Here is a 21,256-nt window from a genome sequence, read left to right as displayed (position 1 = left end):
AAGCATGTGCAGTAGAGAAAGAGCAAGTGTGTGCAGTAGGGAAAGAGGGTGGGTGGTGTGTGGACTTTGTTAGGAATTTGGCCAGTGTCGGTAACCTGATATGCAAACTTAAGCAATCCTGTGGTTTTGCCCATACCCGCTTGAAAAACTGCTCTCAACTGTTATGTGTTATTTTGGTAAGAACATTTTGGGGAGGGATAAAAGTTTATTGGTGGGACAATTTTTTTCATTCTGAGCCTGAGAGGAAAGTGAGCAGCACTGAAAGTTATCTATTTACCAAGAGCAGCACTTGAAATTAAGTGTACGTGTTAGTGAGGAAGGATAAGTGAAGTACATAAGAAGAGTCTGGATCTTACTGGGTATCCTGAATTATCATCAGTACTCTTGCAAAAAAGGAGGGGGAGAGGAATATTCTTCTGATCATTAAGAGGTGTCAAACCAGACTTGGGCAATCCAGTGACCTTTGCTGTGGTGGGGCGGCAGCAGTGAGTGGGTAGAGGCACTAACTACCCTGTCACTGTTGACATACTGGAGAGGGGAAAGATGAGCCCCAGTATGAGTTTAAAGGATGGGGGTTTGTTTAATCTAGCACTGACAAGCCTAAAGTAGGATATACATATTTAGAAAGCAATCTGTTAATCAGTCTGGGAAAGAGGAAGTCCGTTTACCTTTCAGTAGCTAAGTGAGGCGGGTGAGTAGGGAGCTGTGCTTCTGCTGGCGGCAGCAAAGCACAGGAGAGACTGGTCAAAAGCTGCCAGATTTCATTTTGCTGGATGAGTTACCAGCAACACTGGTAGCACCCAGGCGTGGGTGGCAGAGTACTAGTGCTGCAGAGCCTGGGATCTAGGACCTTCCTGGGCAAAGGTTTTCAGTCCCACGTCTCCGCAGCTCCCCAGAAGTGCAGCTGTTGCTGCCAGGATGGGAAACACAGCATTAATGGTATCATTAATGTGGAATGGAGCCAGGGGGGTGAGGAGCAGGAACCTGAGTGGTGGGGAGGACCTGGAGGTGGTGACCCTTCCACCCCCTTGGCAACAGACACTTGCCTCCGGGGACCTTGGCATGTCCCACATAAAAGGTGTCACCAAGACAAAGTGGAAAATTTTGACAAGTCAGGATCATCACTTTATTCTGGGAGTTGACAGGATTTTGACATGAACTGAAGAGACTACATAGTTAAAAACTGAAGCTGTAACAAGCTGAAAGTAGAAAAATATACTGTATGTAGATACAAAGGCTTGTTAAACTAGTTATAAAATGTACCAGAAGTTGTTTAAATAAACACACACAATGTGTTAACATGCATTCAATTAATCCTTTGAACTCCAGCTAAGCAGCAATTTCTGATGCAGAAAGCTTCCTATCCCTATTGGCAGGGGAGTCTTGAGGAAGTCAAACATCTTCCCAACTGCCCCCGGTTCTTGGGAAATTTGGTTTACCTGAAGCAAGCCCTAATTGCAACAGATCTTGAAGCAAAAGGAAAGTATTAAGTTCTGCATTCAGAAGAGAGGAAGTTGTTTGAATGCCCTTATGCACAGGACCTTTGATTGAGGGTGCTAAATGAAATGTCACTGATGCTCCACTTCCCCTGTGCTGTTGAAATAACCCACAGAGAAACACTTCTAGGTTCCCACTTCTGCTCAGATTCATAGTGATTGTTGTTAGGGAAACACAGGTGTTGGAAGATTGCTCTCTTTTGCTTAAATTACATTTCCATGTTTTTCATCTCACATCTGAAATTAAGCAGTACCACAACAGCCAGGTTGTGAAGACAATCAAAAAACCACACACACTACTCCTTTTAAAAAACCCAAACCTAGCATTTCTGAGTTCTGTTGAAATCTATTTCTGTCCTGGTTTCAGCTGGGATAGAGTTAATTTTTTTTCTGGTAGCTGGTATAGTGCTGTGTTTTGGATTTACTGTGGGAATAATGCTGGTAACACACTGATGTTTTAATTGTTGCTAAGTAGCGCTTACCCTAAGTTAAGGATTTTGTAGTTTCCTATGCCAGTGAGCAGGTGCACAAGGAGCTGGGAGGAGCACGGCCAGGACAGCTGACCCAAACTAGCCAAAGGGCTATTCCATACCATAGGATGTCATGCTCGGTGTATAAACTGGGGGGAGATGGAAAATTTCTTTTTTTTAATCTTCATTTTCATTACTACTATTATTAATATATCTTAATTATTGTATTTTATTATTAAACTGTTCTTATCTCAACCCACAATTTTAATTTTTTTTTCAATTCCATTCACCTCCCCACACCACTAGGAGGGGGAAGAGTGAGCAAGCAGCTGCATGGGGCTTAGTTGCTGGCTGAGGCTAAACCACAACAATTACTCAAAGCTGAGGCAGAAGCAGCACTGCTGGTAGGAAGATCTCAGGCAACAGGAAAGTACTTCTCTCTTCATAGACCACTGAGACTTTAGACCCTGTCTACATTTTTATCCCATCTGACAAGATTGCATATAGGGCATCAGTTCATAATTTACTTTTAATAGGCTTCACTCCTGCCTTAAACCAGTTTTGTCTTCACACTTTGAAGCTAAACTAATTTTATATTAAAATCAACTGTTTTCTTTTGTAGAAAGTATAATTTTGTTTTGGCAGTGAAAGTACCATTATTGATAATGTAATAACTAAACAATGGGTTTCTAATCTGAAGTTCACTTAGAGTGAAATCGTTAAGGCAACAAAGAGTTGAGTATAGTTGAGACAGGTTAGATATTTAAAAAAATAACTGTACCATCCAGATTTAAAAAGTGCAGCAGCTAAATGCCACCAGTGTGAATTCATTAATCCAGCTGGCAGATCAATATAATGTATATGAATCTGTTGTATGTAGATGTTGACATCAGGCTTTAAAAGTAATCTAGAAGTTCTTTAAAGACACTGGTACAGTGCATTGCAATTGCAGAACAGTTATTTCCTGCAAGATCCCACCTCGTAGTGAGTTAAAGTGCCCATTTTCTCAACAGGAGTAGGAATGTCACCTTGTCTATTGGATTCTGATTGTAGCAGAATACACTGAATTTTTTTGTCTTGCATAATTTTGTGCTCATATATTTTGGAAGGATATACCCTGATTGAAGGAAAAAATTCAAGAGCATGAAGGCTTCCAATTCCTTATTCACTCTTCCTACAGAAAATAAGCACCATCCTATACCCGTAGATACAAATAGCCTTAGGCTCTCTTTTAACTGTGCAAATTAAATATTCAGAAAGAGTCTCCATCAGCATAAATCTGGCTTCCATTCTGCTCGATGCCACTCTTCAGAGGTCAAAGTTAGTCTGTGAAGCAGACCTGTCTTTCACTTGGCAAGCAAGTACAGCATCATGAATACTGTGAAACAGCAGCTCTCTTGTTACAGTGTTATCAAAAAATTTCAGTCTTGTCAGTTCATTCATAACAGGGCCTAAAAAATAAAAGCCAAACATGGCATCAGTGCATAAATTAAAGTACAAAGATGGAAGACAATGCTATCTCAGGAAGAAGATGCCAACTTGATCACATACTTATTTAAATTCAAAATAGCCAGGTGGATCACATACTACTTCTACTCCAAATGGGTAATTCTCTTATCCAGACATACACAGAGGCCTATTCTTGGCAGAAGATGTTACAATTACAACTATCAGATACTTGGAACATTGCAGGCTTTTCTTCTTATTACATTATTACAACAATTTCAAGATAAGAAGTTCCGTGTGGCATTTACAATTTGCCAGCTGGAATAAATGGGAGGGGGATGTAGTCCTCACAGAACTCATTACATCAGTGCTCTACTTTCATAAAAAGTGAAGGGTCTAATGCATATGGACTTGCTTTTCCTCAAATGCAATTTTAATCCAATTTTACGTGAAGTAAGTGCTGATACTCCCGAGGTACCTGGCAGCAAGAAAGTTTGGGGACAGAGGGAAAGAGATAAAACACAGTCTCTCCCATAAAGCACACTGAACAAATTAAAATCTCAACTCACCACTACAGCTGGCAATACAGACACAGATACCAACTTCCTTGTATTCTTTTATAATCTGCAACAGAGTTAAACTGAAGTTAAACACAGGTATACCAGTGTACACATTGCAGCTCTGGGAGATGTAAGCCAATTACTGTGAAAGTTGCACAGTCCACATTCCCCAGTATTCAGCTAAAACTTGCAGGGCTACAGAATTAAAACCGTGATTAGGTGAAATACTGGATTGCATTTGAGCTGGCATTTATGTCTCATGCTGACAGGTTCCCTATTAGGTATCTGAGAAATTTTCTATTGTTTTTGCTGGGGAAAAAAGCCCTACTTACTGATTTTAATGTTTTTGCTCCAACTGAATCCACAAAGTTCACCGGTGTAAAATCCAGAATTAAAGAGTGGATGTTTGGTTTGGGCTCCACAAAATGTTCATGCTCATCAGGAGACTTGTCTTGTACACTAGCATCTGCAGATGCAAATTTTCCATTTACAGGTAACTCATCATTTGCTATCTCATGTTTTACACTTGCTTCCACGTCATTAGTCTGGGACAGAAGATAAATAAATCTTAATAACAGCCAGTACTTTTTCAGCATAGATCCCCTTCCTCCCCATACTCACCTATTTTTTCAGCCTTTAAAAGATGTACAGCTCCTAACCCTTACAGAAACTGGCTTTACACACACACACACACACACACACTTCCATATCATGTATATCAAGGTTTATTCTCTTAGACCCAGCCTTTCTGCAGTCACATGCAAGCACCTTAAAGCTGTTATCTCAGGAGCAAATTACCCATTTCCTTCAAACACTGACACCTGTTCATATGTTTTTAACTCCATTTCCTTGCCTTAACCCTGCTGATTCTGTCAAGGCCTATCTATTCAAAAGAAGCAACAGCAATTGGGCTCTTAACTTAGGCATTTGGTTGGTAAAAAGCACACACCAGCTCCCACCACGAGGGTGAATTTAAACATGCACAAAAGCACAAGCATGTTTCAAACAACCCTTTTCAATGTACCTGCCCACACCAAGATCAGCAGTGTGGATGACACCTTTTTATTACAGGCGCTGCTAATTTGAATTAATTTTATTATATTTATATAAATTTATATAATATTTGTCTGGAGTACTGTGTTCAGCTCTGGGGCCCCCAGTGTAAGAAAGACATAGACCTGCTCAAGTGGGTCCAGAGGAGGGACACGAAGATGCTCAGGGGGCTGAAGCACCTCCCGTATGAGGACAGGCTGAGGTAGTTGGGGTTGTTCAGCCTGGAGAAGAGAAGGCTCTGGGGAGACCTTAGAGCAGCCTTCCAGTACTTAAAGGGGGCTACAGGAAAGGTGGGGGGGGACTCTTTATCAGGGAGTATAATGATAGGACAAAGGGGAACTGTTTTAAACTGAAAGAGGGCAGATTTAGATTAGATATGAGGAAGAAATTCTTTCCTGTGAGGGTGGTGAGACACTGGAACAGGTTGCCCAGAGAGGTTGTGGCCGCCCCCTCCCTGGAAGTCTTTAAGATCTCCTCCAACCCAAACCATTCTATGAGTCTGATTCTATGATATCCTATTTCTGTATGATTATTACAACTTTGTGGGGAAGGGCAGAGGTAAGGTCTCTGCAATTTCGAGTGACATCACTGCTAAGACAGTATGACAGCATGGAAGGGCTCTACTCTGCTATGTGCTACCAGAATGTAATGAAGGTTCAACACAGTTATCCTATCCAGCCATGAGCCTCTGATCCTTATGCTGTCCCCTCAGCAGCCTGTCCACATTGCACAGTGCTTGCTCCCTAAGCCTTCCTACCTGAGTAGCACTCTGCACTTTGTATAAATAAAATTGATAACTTAAGAAAACAGCATGTTAGCTGATAAAGTAGAGGTAAATATTTACCGAAGAATTCACTAGTTTCAGTACAGCTTTCTTTCTGAGTTCGTTTGCTGCCTTTATTTCCCGGGCGTGCCTCTTCTGGGCTTTTCTCCTTGCTGCCAATATGGCACAAGGGTCCACTCCAGTCTGTCATAAAAAGAAAGCATGATCAGAGGAGATTCAGCTTGTTAGGATGACATTGCAGTATCAATTAGCATTGAATCCAACACTGTCATAAATTTAAAACACAAGTCTGCATTGTTCAGCTTTCCTTGGTGGGGGTGAAAATAGTATAAAGTAAGAAAGAATAATCTTGGCAAGCACTGTGTTAAAAAGATGAGGAATAGATGCATCACATTCTTTTCTTGAAATCAGAGTGCCATGTTTCAACCAAATGCTGATTTGGGTGCACAGAGCAAAGGGGAGAGAAGTGGATTTGGACATAAATCACTAATACCTCTTGCTTTGTGAAGGTAAGTACCACCCACCTGTTTTGCATAAGACTCATCGTGGGAGCTACAGAAAAATGTTTCAGAAGTTAGTAAGGGTGCAATTGCTACTGGGTCAGGCAGTTCTGCCCATAGCTAGTTCTGTTATTGCCGTTCCCACCCAGTCAAACACCGGTTACACAAGAGGTGAGGCATACTCTGTATGCAGGTAACTTGTTGCTCATGAGAACCATTAAATGCCCACAGTATTCCACGGTCTTACATTCCAGTAAAGTTTGTCACCCAAGAAGGAAGCTTTTACTCCCAGAAATTTTGTTTTCAGTTCAACGTCTACTTATTTTCTTCTGAAAAAAAAAGTGTTTGACCAGTTTGTGCTCTGCAACCACCAGACTTTCCATTCACAAGCAGTTAGAATTAAGCTACACTTTGTCCATTTATTCCCTCCCACCATGCTGTTGTTTCCTAAGGTGATTTGCAGTTGGCTAGAGGGTCCCCTTCTCCTATTTTACTGATCACCAGGGGCCACAGGCTGAGAAACACTGTGCTAGAGGCTACGCTAAAGGAGCTGAAAGATGAGCATGTTTCAGAAGCCAGTCTGAATTTTCAAGATATAGACACTAAAGAATTTGCTTTACTCACCTTCTTCTTCAGTGCACTTGTATATGACTCACTATTGGCAAAATAAAGTGATGCATTAGCTTGAAATATTTTTATTCCAGGATATTCTTTAACCTAAGGAAAAGAATATTGAATGTTCACAGTTATGTACTGCCTGCACTAGAAGAAAAGCACCTGTGTGATCACAAAGACATATTGAGCATGCAGCAGCCCAACAGCCAACCCTCAATATAGCTCTGAGGGATATGGTGCAGTTGGGAACTGTCAGTGCTAGGTTAACAGTTGGAGTGGATGATCTTCAAGGTCTTTTCCAACGTAGTTGATTTTGTCTGTGATTCTGTGTGTGTGAATGGCTATCAGCACATGTCAAGTAAAGGTTGTCATTATTGTGAGCAAAACCAATCAGAAGATCTGAACCTCCTCCTTTCCTGGTGCGATGCTGCACACATTAATGCCACATGACATTTCTCCTTTATAACAGCGAAATGTACAGCCATAAAAAGGAACTACATATTTGCAGTTCTCTGATGTTGCTATCTGCATGTGGCATTACCATGAGGAAATGATGCAGATCTAGGAATGCTTCCTCTTACCCTCCCTTTCTACAGGCATAATGACTTAATTCTCTCTTTCTCTCTTCCTTTCTTGTCTCCTCAGGTACCAAAAAAGAGCCACCTTTCAAATCTTTCATTTTAAACAGGCCTTCAGATAGGTCTCAATAACACTTCTTTCCTCTGCTTTAAATGAAGTCATCTCTAAACAGGCTGCACTCTGACATTTTACATGCAAATGACCCGGCCAGCAGCAGAGATGCAGCCTGCCCCATGTTGCCAACCTCATCTTTATACCGGAGGAGGAAATGCTAACTGCATTCAGTGTAACAAGAATGGAGTCTTCTCTTTGCACACAGCTATAAACATGCCCACATATGCTTTTGCTTTGTATCATATTCAAAGCAGAGCTGCTGGTGAGAGAGTATTTTCAGATTACACCATCATCTTCTCACAGAGGGTTTTACAGACTGGTTCCTCAGTAAAGGGGGATGTAGCCTTCATAGCAGTATCGCTGAGAACATGGCAGAGAGCACAGAAAATTCTAGTTGCTGTTACAGTGTGTTTATATCCATTATATTGACAAAATACAGTCCTTTCATCAACTTCTGATTGAACAAAATGGCATTTATAAGCAGCTAAGGGCATGGCAAGCAACTGTGTCATTAATCATGTATACTGAATGAGTAGGGGATGGGTGGAGGCAGGGAGATGCTGATTGCAATAGTTTGTGCAGTTCTGAAGAACATACCAGTTTGGATCCCCGTTCCATGGATTTCATGCAATATGGCCATGAAAGTAAAGAAGGTGCCTTGTATGCACTTGTGGACACAGCAGGTTTAGCAGTGGCATTCCTATAAACCTCACTATTTTGTACAAGCTAGCACAATTAGTTGGAACTAGTATAGGGGTTACTTTTGATCACTTCCTGGTTAAATGTACATGCAGTACAAAAGCTAGCATTTTGAACAAAATAGCTTTTACTACTAAAATCAGATTTATTTTCTTTCCCTTCAACAGAGGTGAATGCTAGCCAGACAGCACTGTATGTGCAGTAGGGTAGGGCTAAGTAGCAAATTGCCACAGTCGTCTTTGCTCCACTTTTCAATGCAGAAGAATACACTCCTACCTCTTCATACTCTTCCACATCACAGTAGATGTCAGTGTCAGGAATCTGACCAAGAATTCTGTATTGAGGGCTAGAGAGAAACGGAGAAGTGAGTGTTCAATACACATTGAAACTTATTTTAAATGGTCATTCTGCAGTGCCTGTCTGGTACAGGCTTATCTCAACATGGTCAAAAGCAGTGGGCAGTTTATGGCAGAAACACAATAAAGGGGCCATTTGGTGACTAGACAAGATTGCTTCTGTCAGTGCAAAAACAAGTTATAAACTCAGCACTGTAATGTTGTAGTTTTCTGAAAAGCATGGGCCAAAGCATGCAAAGGTACAGGGCAAATTCTCTTTGGTACGAACTGGTGCAACTCCATTAACTATCTTGCAAATATAGAAACTCATACTGGCAGAAAACATGCTGCACCTTCAAAGAGCCACTCTACTCCCAGGACAGTGCCTGAGCAGATGAATATTCCCAACTCATAAGCAGTGTGACAGTGAAGTACATTAATGTTCTGTTTGCAAGAACAAAACCGTATAGAGATGGCAGAAAAATACTCTTATTTATGCAGAGTGGAAATCTCAGAACTTGGTTTCATTCCAATGCAGACCAAAACCAAGACTTCCATACATTTTTCACCTAGATGTCCCAGACCTTGTGCCTAGAAACCTCACATGCAGTCCTGTCCACACATGTAAGAAATAATTTTGCTGTAGACCTCCAGGTCTACAAAAGCTTCACAGTAAAAGCTTTATCACTTTGAATGGGGAGAGAAGTGATCTGAAAAACTAGAGGGGCTGGCACAGTTTTTTGATGAATTAGAACTTTCTTATCAAATACCTAAACATTCATCTAGTGATAACCTTACACAAGTTCTGCTTGACTGTGACAACTAGTGCAGATGAAATGTTATCATTTACTGAAACCAGCATCAAGCAGAGTTGAAGTTCTAAACTTTAGTCATTAAAAAATTAAACAAGATTAACCACTATAACAAACAGAAAATCTTCTGTTTACTATTGAAATTGCAAGTTCATACCCTCTAGAAATTTTGTTCTCAGAAAAATAAAATGAGAACCCTGGATCAGAGCCAGAGGACATGACCTATATTATGAAGCAGATTCTATACTGATGTAGTTGAAGAGGGTGGAGTGGTCTTCTCCTTATTTGCACCCCTTAAACAAACAAAACCACACAGAAGATCAGCAAACACTAATTTTGATAAAGAAGAAATCTGACCTTTGCGTTCTGTAAATAACGGTTATCATTGCAAACGCTACTGCGGTAAGCAAACCATAGTCTAGTCCCAGGAGAAGAGAAGCCACAAAAGCTACGACCCAGATGGCCTAAAACAAAGAAAAGGTGTGAATTATTATGCATCCTTTTATGTTAACAGCAAAAACAACAGCATAATTCAACCTCAAAACCTATGTATCACTTCTGTTCAGGAATAGGCTGTGATGTAATCAATCCACCATGAGAGCAGACTGTAGTTGCCTTAACCTTTCAGAAGGGCATAAAAGGTCAAGGCACACTAACATAACATCAGACAAACTGTCACATATTAATTAATGCCTCAAGTCCTGTTCTCCAAGGAATCCTGTATTACCATCAGACTCCAAATACCTTAGGATTAAAAAAAAAAATTAAAAAAATCAAATAGCTCTCTCTTACTTCCATCAGCTAGTCAATCCACCAGAAAAATGCCACCAAAATGTTACCTCCAATAGACTCTTACTTCTGGCCCACTCCAGCCAGGATTTTGGTTTGTCTTAAAAGATGGTAAATACCTTCAAGTAGTTTTCTTTGCTACTCTTTTTCAAATTCTTCTCAGACATTCCCACAGCCTCCAGTGCAGTTCCTATAGCAACACTGCAAAAGCTTTCCTTTTACTACAACCAAACTACTTCTGACCTTAGTTAAAGGTTGTTGAACAACCACAAAAACATTTTTGTCTGCAACAGATCACTCTCCTAGGGTACTTACAGCTTCATGTCTTACGTCCATCTGCAATGCAACATCAATTTTTAAACTCCTTTATAAGTTTCTACCCCATTTTGGGGGTTAGAAGAGAAGCAGCAAATCTAATACAGTAAAATATATTCACTGTGCCGTGCATTACTCACCAGCTCAATCCTACTGGTTCTCCAGAAGTGCATGACATCTCCAAACTGTTTAAACATTCCTTTCAGGTTCACCATGACAATTGCAGCTAGCACTGTCTAAGAATATTACACAAATGCAATTTTCAGAAGCAAAATAAACCAAATGCCAAGTACTTCAAAGCATCACAAATAACTATTTCTGTCCTTTGTACAACTCATACAAGTCTACTGAACAGAAGTTGCATTTAAAAAAACCCAACTTTTCAAGTAGTTCAGTGGAGATTTGTTTTTACTACTGCTGCAGAAATGGCAAGCCAGAGTCAGAACAGTTTGATTTACTCTTTCCTAGCAAGAGAAATCACATATTCCTGAGCTCCATGCTGCTGCGATTGTAGTGCCTGAAGCAGCTAGACTATAATCTCAAATTCAAGTTCCTCTACAACATACTGCAACAATTCCTGCAAGTCATGTAAGTGTAACCCAAGATACTTCTCCTATAAAAAGAAGCAGGAAATGCATATCATCCTATGCATGTCACCAGAAGCAAATTTTTTACCGTCAGATTATATTTATTCTTATAAATATATTTTTATACAAATAGTAAAACTGCTTAACAAAACCAACCCATTATGCTAAGACATCACCCAGCCCCAACCCTTTCCTTGCTGAGCTCTGACTTTAACTTTTTAACCTCTTCCCAGAATTCCTATGCTGCAATTAAATTCTCCTGTACTTAGCAGTGGTGAGGCCACACCCTGAATACTGCATTTAGTTTTGTGTTCCTCAGTGCAAGAAAGACACGGAGGTGCTGGAGCGTGTCCAAAGAACAGGAACAAAGCTGATGAAGGGTCTGGAGCACAAGTCTTATGAGGCACACCTGAGGGAACTGGGGTTGTTTGGATAAAAGACGACTCAGGGGAGACCTTAATGCTCTCTACAACTACCTGAAAGGAGGTTGTAGCAAGGTGGGTGTTGGTCATTTCTCCCAAGTAGCAAGTGATAGGACAAGATGAAATGGCCTCAAGTTGTACCAGGGGAGGTTTAGGTTGGATATTAGGAAAAATGTCTTCACTGAAAGGATTGTCAAGCATTGGAACAGGCTGCCCAGGGAAATGGTTGAGTCACCATCCCTGAAGGTGTTTAAAAGATGTGTAGATGTGGTACTTAAGGACATAGGTTTAGTGGTGGAATTGCCAGTGTTAGGTTAATGGTGGGAGTTGATGATCTTAAAGGTCTTTTCCAATCTAAATGATTCTAAAGAGGAATTGTATTTGAAGGTATCATTTTTATGTTCTGAAGACAGAGTCCAGAATGTCCAATATTAAAAACTACAACAAAAAGCATGCTGAATGCTTCAAAATATTATTAATTTCTAGCCTAACTTACAGCAAAAATGCATACAAAATTTAAAGCTTTCTGGATCAAGGCCTAACTGTGTGACTTACTAATCATCCCACAACCTCTATTTTAAGCAATACTCACTGGCCTCAGTTCACTGACAATGCAATGCCTAACAGACAAAACTCCCTTACCTGTGGAAGTGGTTCAAAGAGGTATCCAATAGCCACAATTACCAACAGAACCATAATTGAAGAAAGAGCACCTGCAATCTGAACAAAAGAAGCCAGAAATACTTTATAAGGGCTCCCAAAGGGAAGTATTACTGATTAGGTAACCCCTCTTGAACAATCAGCCTTGTGGAAAGCACAAGTGACTTGTGATCCCTCCCACTCAGTTCACCCATTCTGGTTGTCGTGCAGCTTTCTATCCTGGACCAATCTGAATTTGAAACATGGGAAACTTTCTGCCCCAGGCAGAGGAATTTGGCAATCTAGCAAAGCTTCAGACTTTAGTTTTGAAGCTCCAAAAAGTAAAATTTGTTTGGCTCAAAATTTTGTTTTACATACCTGAGTTTTTCCACCAGTGCTTTCCTGAACAAGACTCCGAGACATTGAACAAGTGATTGAAAAGCTTTGGAAAAATGACCCCACAGAGTTGCATATTCCCAAGGCAATAAGTTCCTGTGTTAAACAACAGAGTAAAATAAAAGGCAGTTATATCTAGCAACTGTACAAAGCTGGAGATATCCATACATATTAATAACCACATCTTATTTACAGTGCTTTCTAGTAATCTTATTGTAAGGAATAAGCAACCCTGTTGTAGCTTATACCTGTGGTTCTCACACATGCACAAGTTGATGCATGTTAAATCAGCTGTAAAATAACGTATCTGATGAAGTGCTGGAGACATTTCCCATCCTTAAATATTACAGTATTGAGTTGGAATGAAAACTAACATGAATAACAGCATTGCTTGTTTAAGGATTTAACTTGGGGATAACTTGAATTGTAACTCAGAATATACATGGAAAATGGTTTCTCATACACACACTGTTCTTCACTTCACACCCTAAACTATCTGTTTAGTACTATTAGAACCAAGAGCAGCCTTGGCTGTGTTTCCATGGGTGGTAACCCATTGCTGTACATGAAAAAAATAACGTGTGTCCACTGCTTCACCAGGAAGATCCCACATGAGAACTGTTACCGTGCGTGAGATGAGAGCTCCATCTGTACTGTGTTTCTGATGCCCGAGGAAGTATTTGTTTTTCATGAGGCCTTCCCAGATTACTCTGCATCCCGTTATTTGTAACTGATGTGATTTGAGTTATACATTTTCAATAGTTCTCAGTGAGTTTTTCCTCTTTGCATTTGTACAATCCTTTTTTTTGATTCTTTTAAACAGCATGCACAGCATTCTGTGACAAGGAGTTCTATGGTTTAACATCCAGGTGAAATAGTATCTGGCACCTCCTGAGAAAAAGAGCTAGATGCTTAACTCAGGTCAGTGATGATTACTTTAACTAATGTAAATAGAGCTGATTCCATTCACACAGCTCAGTATTTGTCCTCATCTCTCTTTGGGTAACAGAGAACAATGACATGAAGGATCGGATTCACCTGAGCAGAAGTAAAACTCTGTAGGTAAAAGTAATTTAAACTCCATTTACTCTCAGAGGAAGAGTCATTTTCAGAAGGGGGAACTGCTGATCTGCGCTGTGTCAGATGCTTGCTCTAGGAAATGCATTACAGCATAGGAACTTTCTGTCTCCCTTGACACCACAATGATCTCAACCAATAATCCAACTGCAATATTGGTTGTAAATTGCACAGGAAGGACAGAGTAGGTGAGGATGACATGTTATTTTAGTTTTAGAAAGTCCCTAACCACAGCCTTTATCACTCAAATCATGATCAGAATGCTAACTATGGACAGGGCCAATTGCTACCCCAGAAAATGACAAGCTGCATATTTGCAATGGATTGGAATAAAAAGAAACTGTAAGACATAATTGGAATTTCTAAACCTTAGATAATAGTTCTTTGACACATAAGGAATTGTATTTATCATATGGGAACCCTATGCTTCACTGTATTACAGAAAGCAGAGATAAAGTAGCTGCCCATCAGAACAGTGGGCTAAGTAATGTCTGTCCCAACAATTAATATTAATGCATATGTCCAATTCTAACAGATGCAAGTTTCCCAAAATGAAACTAAAAGCAAATCTGGTTATTAAAACACAGCCAGAAGAACTTAAAATAATTCCTGGCATTTAAATGTGTAGGCTGTCAAAAACCTGACTTGATTCCACAATGAAAGAAAAACTAGTTTTTTGTCCAATATCCCATTCTACTTTAATGATGTAACAAAGGTGCTACTGAGAATTTTCAACAAAGCAATCCCAATACTTTTACCTGATTCCCATCAATGGTGTAGCCATGTTTAAGGGCAAAGATCTTGGACATTGATACAGCCATCGAAAATCCAACTATTGCTATAGCTATTGCATCCACAAATATTGCTGGGACAAGCTGAATCTCGGGAACTGCTGGTGCACGTAACCTTGCAGATGAAATAAATATTTACAAATTACTATACTAAAAGCTACATGCCATATGGAAAATATATAGTTTGAATAAGAATATATCACCCCTACCCTTGAGGAATATTGCCAACAATATCCACTCTGTATGACTCGTTCAGATTCATTCCAGCTGAAACTCCTGTGCCAATAATGACCTAAAAATCCACAAACACATTTGTAAACATCAGCTAGAAAGAGATAAAGCCATAGAGAGATGAAGAACTAGTAACAGTTAGCTGATTATGAATAATAGACAAGGGATTACATTTATTTGTCAATCAGTTTTCTAAGAGTTAGGGGGTAAAGAAGCAGATAAAAAGGAGGAAGTATCATAATTTTCCTTCCATCATTTTCAACCCCCACTGATTTTATAAAATTTTCTTGGAAACAGTTAAATGGAACATGCTATGGTATGATCTGAATCACTTGAATTTTCTTTGCCTGAGCCAAGCTCAGGCAGAACAGTGTATAGCAAAATGAAATGCAAGGACAGGCCAAGGATGTCTGCACTGCCATATTTTCACATGCATAACCTGCATGCTCTCCGTGAACAGAACTGGTGCAGCAGCAGTGAAAGGAACAGGTGTAAGTGCTTTGCTGTTGCCTTACTATTGAACAATACTCTATTACACCAGCTCCATCATCTAACAGCATCCATTTTCTTTGTTCCTTCTATCTAGATTGTACTTATACCTTCAGTTATTCCCTTTCTTGCCTCTGATTTTGTGCAGGTTGTTTGAGAGCTCTAGTTAACCAAGAAATAATTTTTAAATACAACCACTTTTAAAGGTTAAAGGTTATGTGAGATGTGGGATTTGTGTGCATTAAGATAAGTCTGCTTTATCCATGTATTTTAAGAGCAGTCATCTGAAACAGAATCAATGCTGCAGTCAGTTACCAGTTTCAGAAACAGAGAAACGAAGGTGAAGTAGTAAGTCCCACTGGTTCCTGCTCTACCACTGCATTTTAAAAAGCAAGCAAGCCCTGCAGAACCTCTGAAACGGGCATCTGTAAGCACCTTCAGGAGGGGGTTGTGAGCTCCTGAACTCCAGTGGGAAATGCCACTCAGAGGCACGTCTTGCAGGGAATCATTCAGGTGCCAAAACCCCAGGATAGAGTGGGTTTTACAACAAATCTCTACCTGCCCATTGCCACAACAGACTGTGGGTCTTTAAATGGGTTTTCAATACTTCTTTGGGACTTTACACTTAAAACGTGGCATGTCAGTCCCTAATCTTATAAGTATCCAAACCTTAAACTGGATCAAGCCTCAAATGAAGTATGTTCAACGGAAGTTACTCTAAAGCTCAGTCAGACTTGATAGAAAATGAGATAGTTTCTACAGCTTTAGAATAGTTATATAATTTATCTATAGAATTTCATAACTTGCTTACCACAATGATCTCCATAGGAATAGGAACTGGAAGCTTCTTCTTAAACCGGAGATTGATTTCCTTGCCAATCAACAACAGAACAATGCACGTTAATCCAACAATCAATGCAGCAATATTGGTTGTTGTTATTTTTGAAAGCACAGCAGCAATGCTCTGTAACAAAACAGAAGAATTATAATTATTCCTAAGAAAATACAATCTTCATGAAGATTTGCCACAAAAAAGCAAATTATATACTGCTGTTCAGCTGTGTTTTCATTCTGCATTCATAACCACAGTGAATTAGTGCCTCACCAAAATCCTCATTGTTCCTACAAAATATGTAAGTTCAGAGTATCTCAGTGAGGGAGATGCACTTGCAATCATTTACAAAATCAGTCTTTCTCAAATGGGCAAAAATTTGGAGAAAAAAAACTATAATGGGGAAGAAAGTCTAAACTATACCACATCTCTTATCCTCAAGGTTTTCACACATATTTCATACTGGCAGCTACCTGAAAGCATTAAATGCAAACTCTTTCTAATACCTTCAAATATTCTTTGGCAAGTCACATCTACTTAGAGCTGCATAAACCATTCTAAAATGGTAAAGCAGCTGATACAACCATTGAGGTTACCATAGCAATAAGATTAAATAACAGTGATCTTGCAACACTGCTGAACTGGCCATTATTCCAAATATCTTCTAGCTGAAAACATTATTAAAGGTTGTTAGGAAAGAAAGATTGCTGGAACACACAAGTTTCTAGAGGGTAAATGATTCCCCTACCAATTACCCCTTCTTCTTCCACTGTTTAAAAAAATAAAAATGAATAAATGACCTCTGGAGAGGCCTTTGAAAACAGATGTACATACCCTTCTTTAGGCAGAAGGAAAATTACAGCAAGTATCAGGTTATTATACATTCAAGATGTCCTGGTAGTACATTTTGAATGTATACCTTCCCTCCTACTTGTTTGGCAGTTATTATGTCTGGTTTCTGGATTGCTGAACCAAAGAGCAAATTTAGGAATTAATCATTAGTACAGCCTTGTTTCCAAAAGGTTTGTTATATCTACACAAATGTGTAAGAAATATTCCCACAAAGTATTTTCTGTAGCTTTCATGTAGTCAAAATACTAATGCTTCATTATTGCTGAGCTATCAGTCTGCTCAAAAGCTTATGTTTTCACAAATATTTGAGATCTTCCCTATTCTTCTGCTCAGGAGTTCTTGTCTGCAGAATCAGAGCACTGATTTGATGTTAACAACTTGGGGCTTCCTAGACTGGCAGGCATAATAGATTTAGATGCATTTCAACACGCTTGTTCACAACAGCAAGAAAATAATGCTCATAGAAACTTAAAAGCTTTGGTTGTGATTTCAGTTAGAAATGTCCCTTTAAACAAATAATTTGCTGCATGGGATTCATTACATTTTTTTTCAGATCACAACTGTCAATTTTAAATTCAAGTGAACAAGAGCTTTTAGTTTTACTTAAGTCATACTAACCGAATCACAGCTCTACACTGCATGTTTTTTCTTCTGTTTTCTTGTATCACTATGTGTTAGACAGAAGGTGAGTGGAACACTAGTCTGTGAGCTACGTCAAACACTGGATCCCTACACGCTCTGTACAATCAGTTGTAATGCTCAGTGTCTTCGATAAACAGCAATGTTTTACACTGAGTGTCCCTATTTCAAAATAATTTTTCCCATTACTCTAAAGAGCAGGTACATTTATGACAACACAGCACTTTGCATCCAACCACACTACAAAATAGCTAACAAACAGGAAATGAAGAATACTCCCATCAGGAATTGTGTATGATATTAAAGAAATACAGACCATACAAGGTTCTTCAAAAAACATTTCTTAGCTTTGCAAAACATGTCTGGTCTACCGTGAAGGATTTTAGTAGCACATTTTCCCATGATGTACAAGAGACTTGCTTCAGTGAAGATGTACAAGAGACTTGCTTCAATGAACATTATCTGTTCATATTACAAAACTACATTTAGCAGAATCCTAAAATCTGCCCATCGGAGACCATTCTGATCTATCAAGTGGCACCCAAGCTGTGCTTTAAGATGCTCAAATACCTATGGTACTTAAAGACCTCATACCCGGTTTTGAATACTGAAGTGTTATTCCATTTAGTGCCAAAAGAATTTAAAAAAATAGGAAAAGCCTTATATACTATAACCAGACAACGCAGAATTTGCAAGTTTAGTAAATGTAGTTACTCACATATACAACTGAGAGGGGTCCACTGTATCGGTTAGTCTTAATGCCAAGGAGATACTTTAATTGAGAAGTAAAGACATGAACCGCAGCAGCAGTAGTAAACCCTCGCACCAGAGGCTCCGTTAAATAGATGGCTACAAATCCAAATCGAAGGAGACCTAAACACAACTAATGAAGAAGAGAAATATTAACTATGTGGCTCCCACTGTAGCCTGAACATCACCACTATATAGCAGATGGGTCACAGGACACCTCGTCTTACCTTGATGCCCAAGCCAGATCAGGCAAACCTGAACTTGGACTTTCTAATGCCACAGTTCTGTAAGCAGCCCCTAAAGCACCAAATCTTCCATGCCATTGGCAGGTGAAGTATGGAATATGGGTAAACATATGTGTTTGTATGCATTTATTAGAGAACATCAGGTTAAGTTTTTTCTGATGGGATAGGGATAAAATGAAAGGGAGGAGGTTAATTTTTCCCAGTCAACCCAAGATGCCAGACAAAGACTTGCCTCCAATGTATCCCTCCCCACTTCTGTTATGTGGCTGCCACAAAGCAGCCTGTATTCTACACAGTGCAGTGCTGAAGCACAAGTCTATTGACAGGGGGATCCACCAGGACCCAGCACCCCCTGCAACTGCAAGTCTAGCAGCAGTGTCTGAACTTGCCCTTACAGCAAACTACAAGCACATACCTGGATAATTCCTGAAAGAAAGGCGAGAGTCACAGCTACCTGTACCCTCTTGGTATCCCTAGCATGGTAATATTCAAGGGAATCCGTAACATTAGTAGAATTATAGCCTACAGAAATAATTTCATCAGGCACTTGTCTCACAGCAACACCACCAACCATCATACTAATCACAGCAAAGGTGCCTGAAATTAGGAGAGGAAAAGAATTAGTTAGAATTCTGGTGTGGTTTTTTTAGGAGTGGTTCTTATTAAGATATATTAAACTATAACAGAGTTTTCTACCTAAATATTGTATTTTTTAGTCCCCAAATCTGCTCATCACCATTAAAACTGGTTATATGGTGAACATACACCTCTACACCATCATTTTTTGTGTCTCAGTTTCTATTATGCAAATTAAGGATTCATCCTGACCACACAGACAGTTGACTGAGGCGATGAAACATTAGTTCAGGAGTTCACAGCACACATTTTTAGATCTAATCTGATAAAAGATACTCCTCTATTCCTTCCTAAGTAGGATGGACAAATGAACAATAAAAAATACTGCTAATATTTGACACATTTGCATTTCTCCTATTCACTTAAATTTGAATTTATGGAAAATTACATTTTCTATTTATCCAATTTTATTTTTTTACGATTTTATTAAACACACACACAAACTTTCAGTTATCCATACAGATATACCTATTGATATGTGCTTGGAGGTTCCAAAAAAAGTATATAGAAAGACAGGATAAAATGAAGAATATAGGCCAAATACTGGGGGAACAGCTGCCAGCAAAGCATAGGCTAAACCTAGAAAACAGACACAAATATGTATGTTAGGCAAACAACAGAAAGAAACCATCTGAAGCAAAAGGATTTAAGCCTACTAAAATTGAACTCAATAGGAAATCTAGTGACATACCACAGGTTTAAAAAGCAAGAAGTCTTGCAGGGAATAGTCTTTAATATGTCTAATACCATAGGGCAGTGCCAAGAAACCTAATAGCTTGAGTCAGGAAACCAGAAGTCTCTAATCACAGGCACTGCAGGTGCGTGCATGTCTGTGTGTACATCTGTGCACATACTGGTTTGCCTTTGTGGCTGGAAGCACTTCTTAATAGCCAACAAACACTTTTCATTGCTTTTCTTCTCATCTGCCAAAGAATGTCATTAGAAACACCCAAAACCCCATAACTAGTGGGACACGTTTGATTTTTCTCCTCCTTTTCTCATCAGATATAATCTTCATGGCATTCTATGACTGGTTAAACACTTCCCTCCTCCCTCACCCCAGAATGAGTAAGATGATGTAACAGTTTACATTTCCATGTAAAATAAGCAGAGAATCATTGTTTACAATCTGTAAAGTCACAGAGCTTATACAGTCTGGTATTGTTCCCCAAAATGAAGTCCTTTTTGTTATTAAGCCCTGTCCAGTTCCACACAGTGGAAGTGCGATCCACACCATTCCTATTTGTAGGGAAGGCTGGCAAGCACAGCAATGGAGCTGTGCGGGAAGCAGCTCTAAGGGACGCCAGGAAGGAACAACTCCTACAGTGCTCCCCCTCTGCATGACTGAGCGTGTGGTTATCATGGGACAAGCCTCAGAAGCAAATCATGTGCACCATGTGATATGGTGTGTAACTGTCCTGAGTAGTTCCAGCAAAATCAATAGTTCTACACGCCTTGCATTAATGAGAATTAGACACCAGAACTGGACAAATGAGCCTCGAGAAGAAAATATTGTATCTTGGCTTAGCTTGGTTCTACAATTCACCTTCGTAAGTGCAGACTCATAACGCTTGAGGAAACTGTGTGTTCTTACTACACTTGGGCAGACTGCTCCAAGTTAGGACCAAAAAGCTCAATAGTCCCGTGCAAATGACAAAAGCAAGCAATGGTTCACCCACCATGGAGAGCCAGTGATACTCGAAAACACCTCTCTCTATTAATTTATTTTTAAATCGAGACACAAAGCATCAGGTTAAAATGAAAGAATAAAAACAGGAAGGGATCTTCTGCGTCATCCAAACATGCTTGCACAGTGTAATAGCTCACACAGCCTTGCTCATGCCCTAAGCAATGTCGACTCCTAACCAAGAATTCATATTCCTATCAAACTGGACTGATAATATCAATTATTCTCTTACAGTAATGAGCTTGTCATTAAGTACTTCTGAAACTCATCCCACATATATTCTCTGCCCCAGGTGCTACCTCATATGCCAAGAGTATCAGCAGAACACCCTGTACTATAAACAGCCATGGTGACGAACTTAACAGTACAAGTGACCCAAACTGAACACCAGTGGATTCAAAACCAGAAGAGTGGGT

General features: G+C 39.6%; 1 protein-coding gene across 2 annotated transcripts in view; it reads right to left on the bottom strand.

Annotated features, from left to right (window-relative positions):
- Positions 1-829: 829 nt before the first annotated feature.
- The window catches only part of SLC26A5 (solute carrier family 26 member 5), a 39,502-nt gene continuing 19,075 nt past the window's right edge, over positions 830-21,256 (bottom strand). For both annotated transcript variants that reach the window (XM_074903372.1, XM_074903371.1), the window contains exons 4-19: positions 19,622-19,732; positions 18,933-19,114; positions 18,241-18,405; positions 16,011-16,163; positions 14,689-14,771; positions 14,447-14,594; positions 12,594-12,707; positions 12,219-12,296; positions 10,708-10,803; positions 9,821-9,927; positions 8,593-8,662; positions 6,934-7,026; positions 5,870-5,992; positions 4,305-4,517; positions 3,982-4,036; positions 830-3,417 (exon numbers count right to left, since the gene is read on the bottom strand). In XM_074903372.1, coding sequence (XP_074759473.1) covers positions 3,275-3,417; positions 3,982-4,036; positions 4,305-4,517; positions 5,870-5,992; positions 6,934-7,026; positions 8,593-8,662; positions 9,821-9,927; positions 10,708-10,803; positions 12,219-12,296; positions 12,594-12,707; positions 14,447-14,594; positions 14,689-14,771; positions 16,011-16,163; positions 18,241-18,405; positions 18,933-19,114; positions 19,622-19,732 — 1,934 coding nt within the window. In that variant the 3' untranslated portion in view covers positions 830-3,274. The remainder of the gene's footprint in view (positions 3,418-3,981; positions 4,037-4,304; positions 4,518-5,869; positions 5,993-6,933; positions 7,027-8,592; positions 8,663-9,820; positions 9,928-10,707; positions 10,804-12,218; positions 12,297-12,593; positions 12,708-14,446; positions 14,595-14,688; positions 14,772-16,010; positions 16,164-18,240; positions 18,406-18,932; positions 19,115-19,621; positions 19,733-21,256) is intronic.

Source organism: Athene noctua, chromosome 3, assembly GCF_965140245.1.
Source record: "Athene noctua chromosome 3, bAthNoc1.hap1.1, whole genome shotgun sequence".
Classification (NCBI taxonomy): domain Eukaryota; kingdom Metazoa; phylum Chordata; class Aves; order Strigiformes; family Strigidae; genus Athene; species Athene noctua.
Note: the sequence above shows the minus strand (reverse complement) of the source record. Positions and strands in the feature narration are given on the sequence as shown.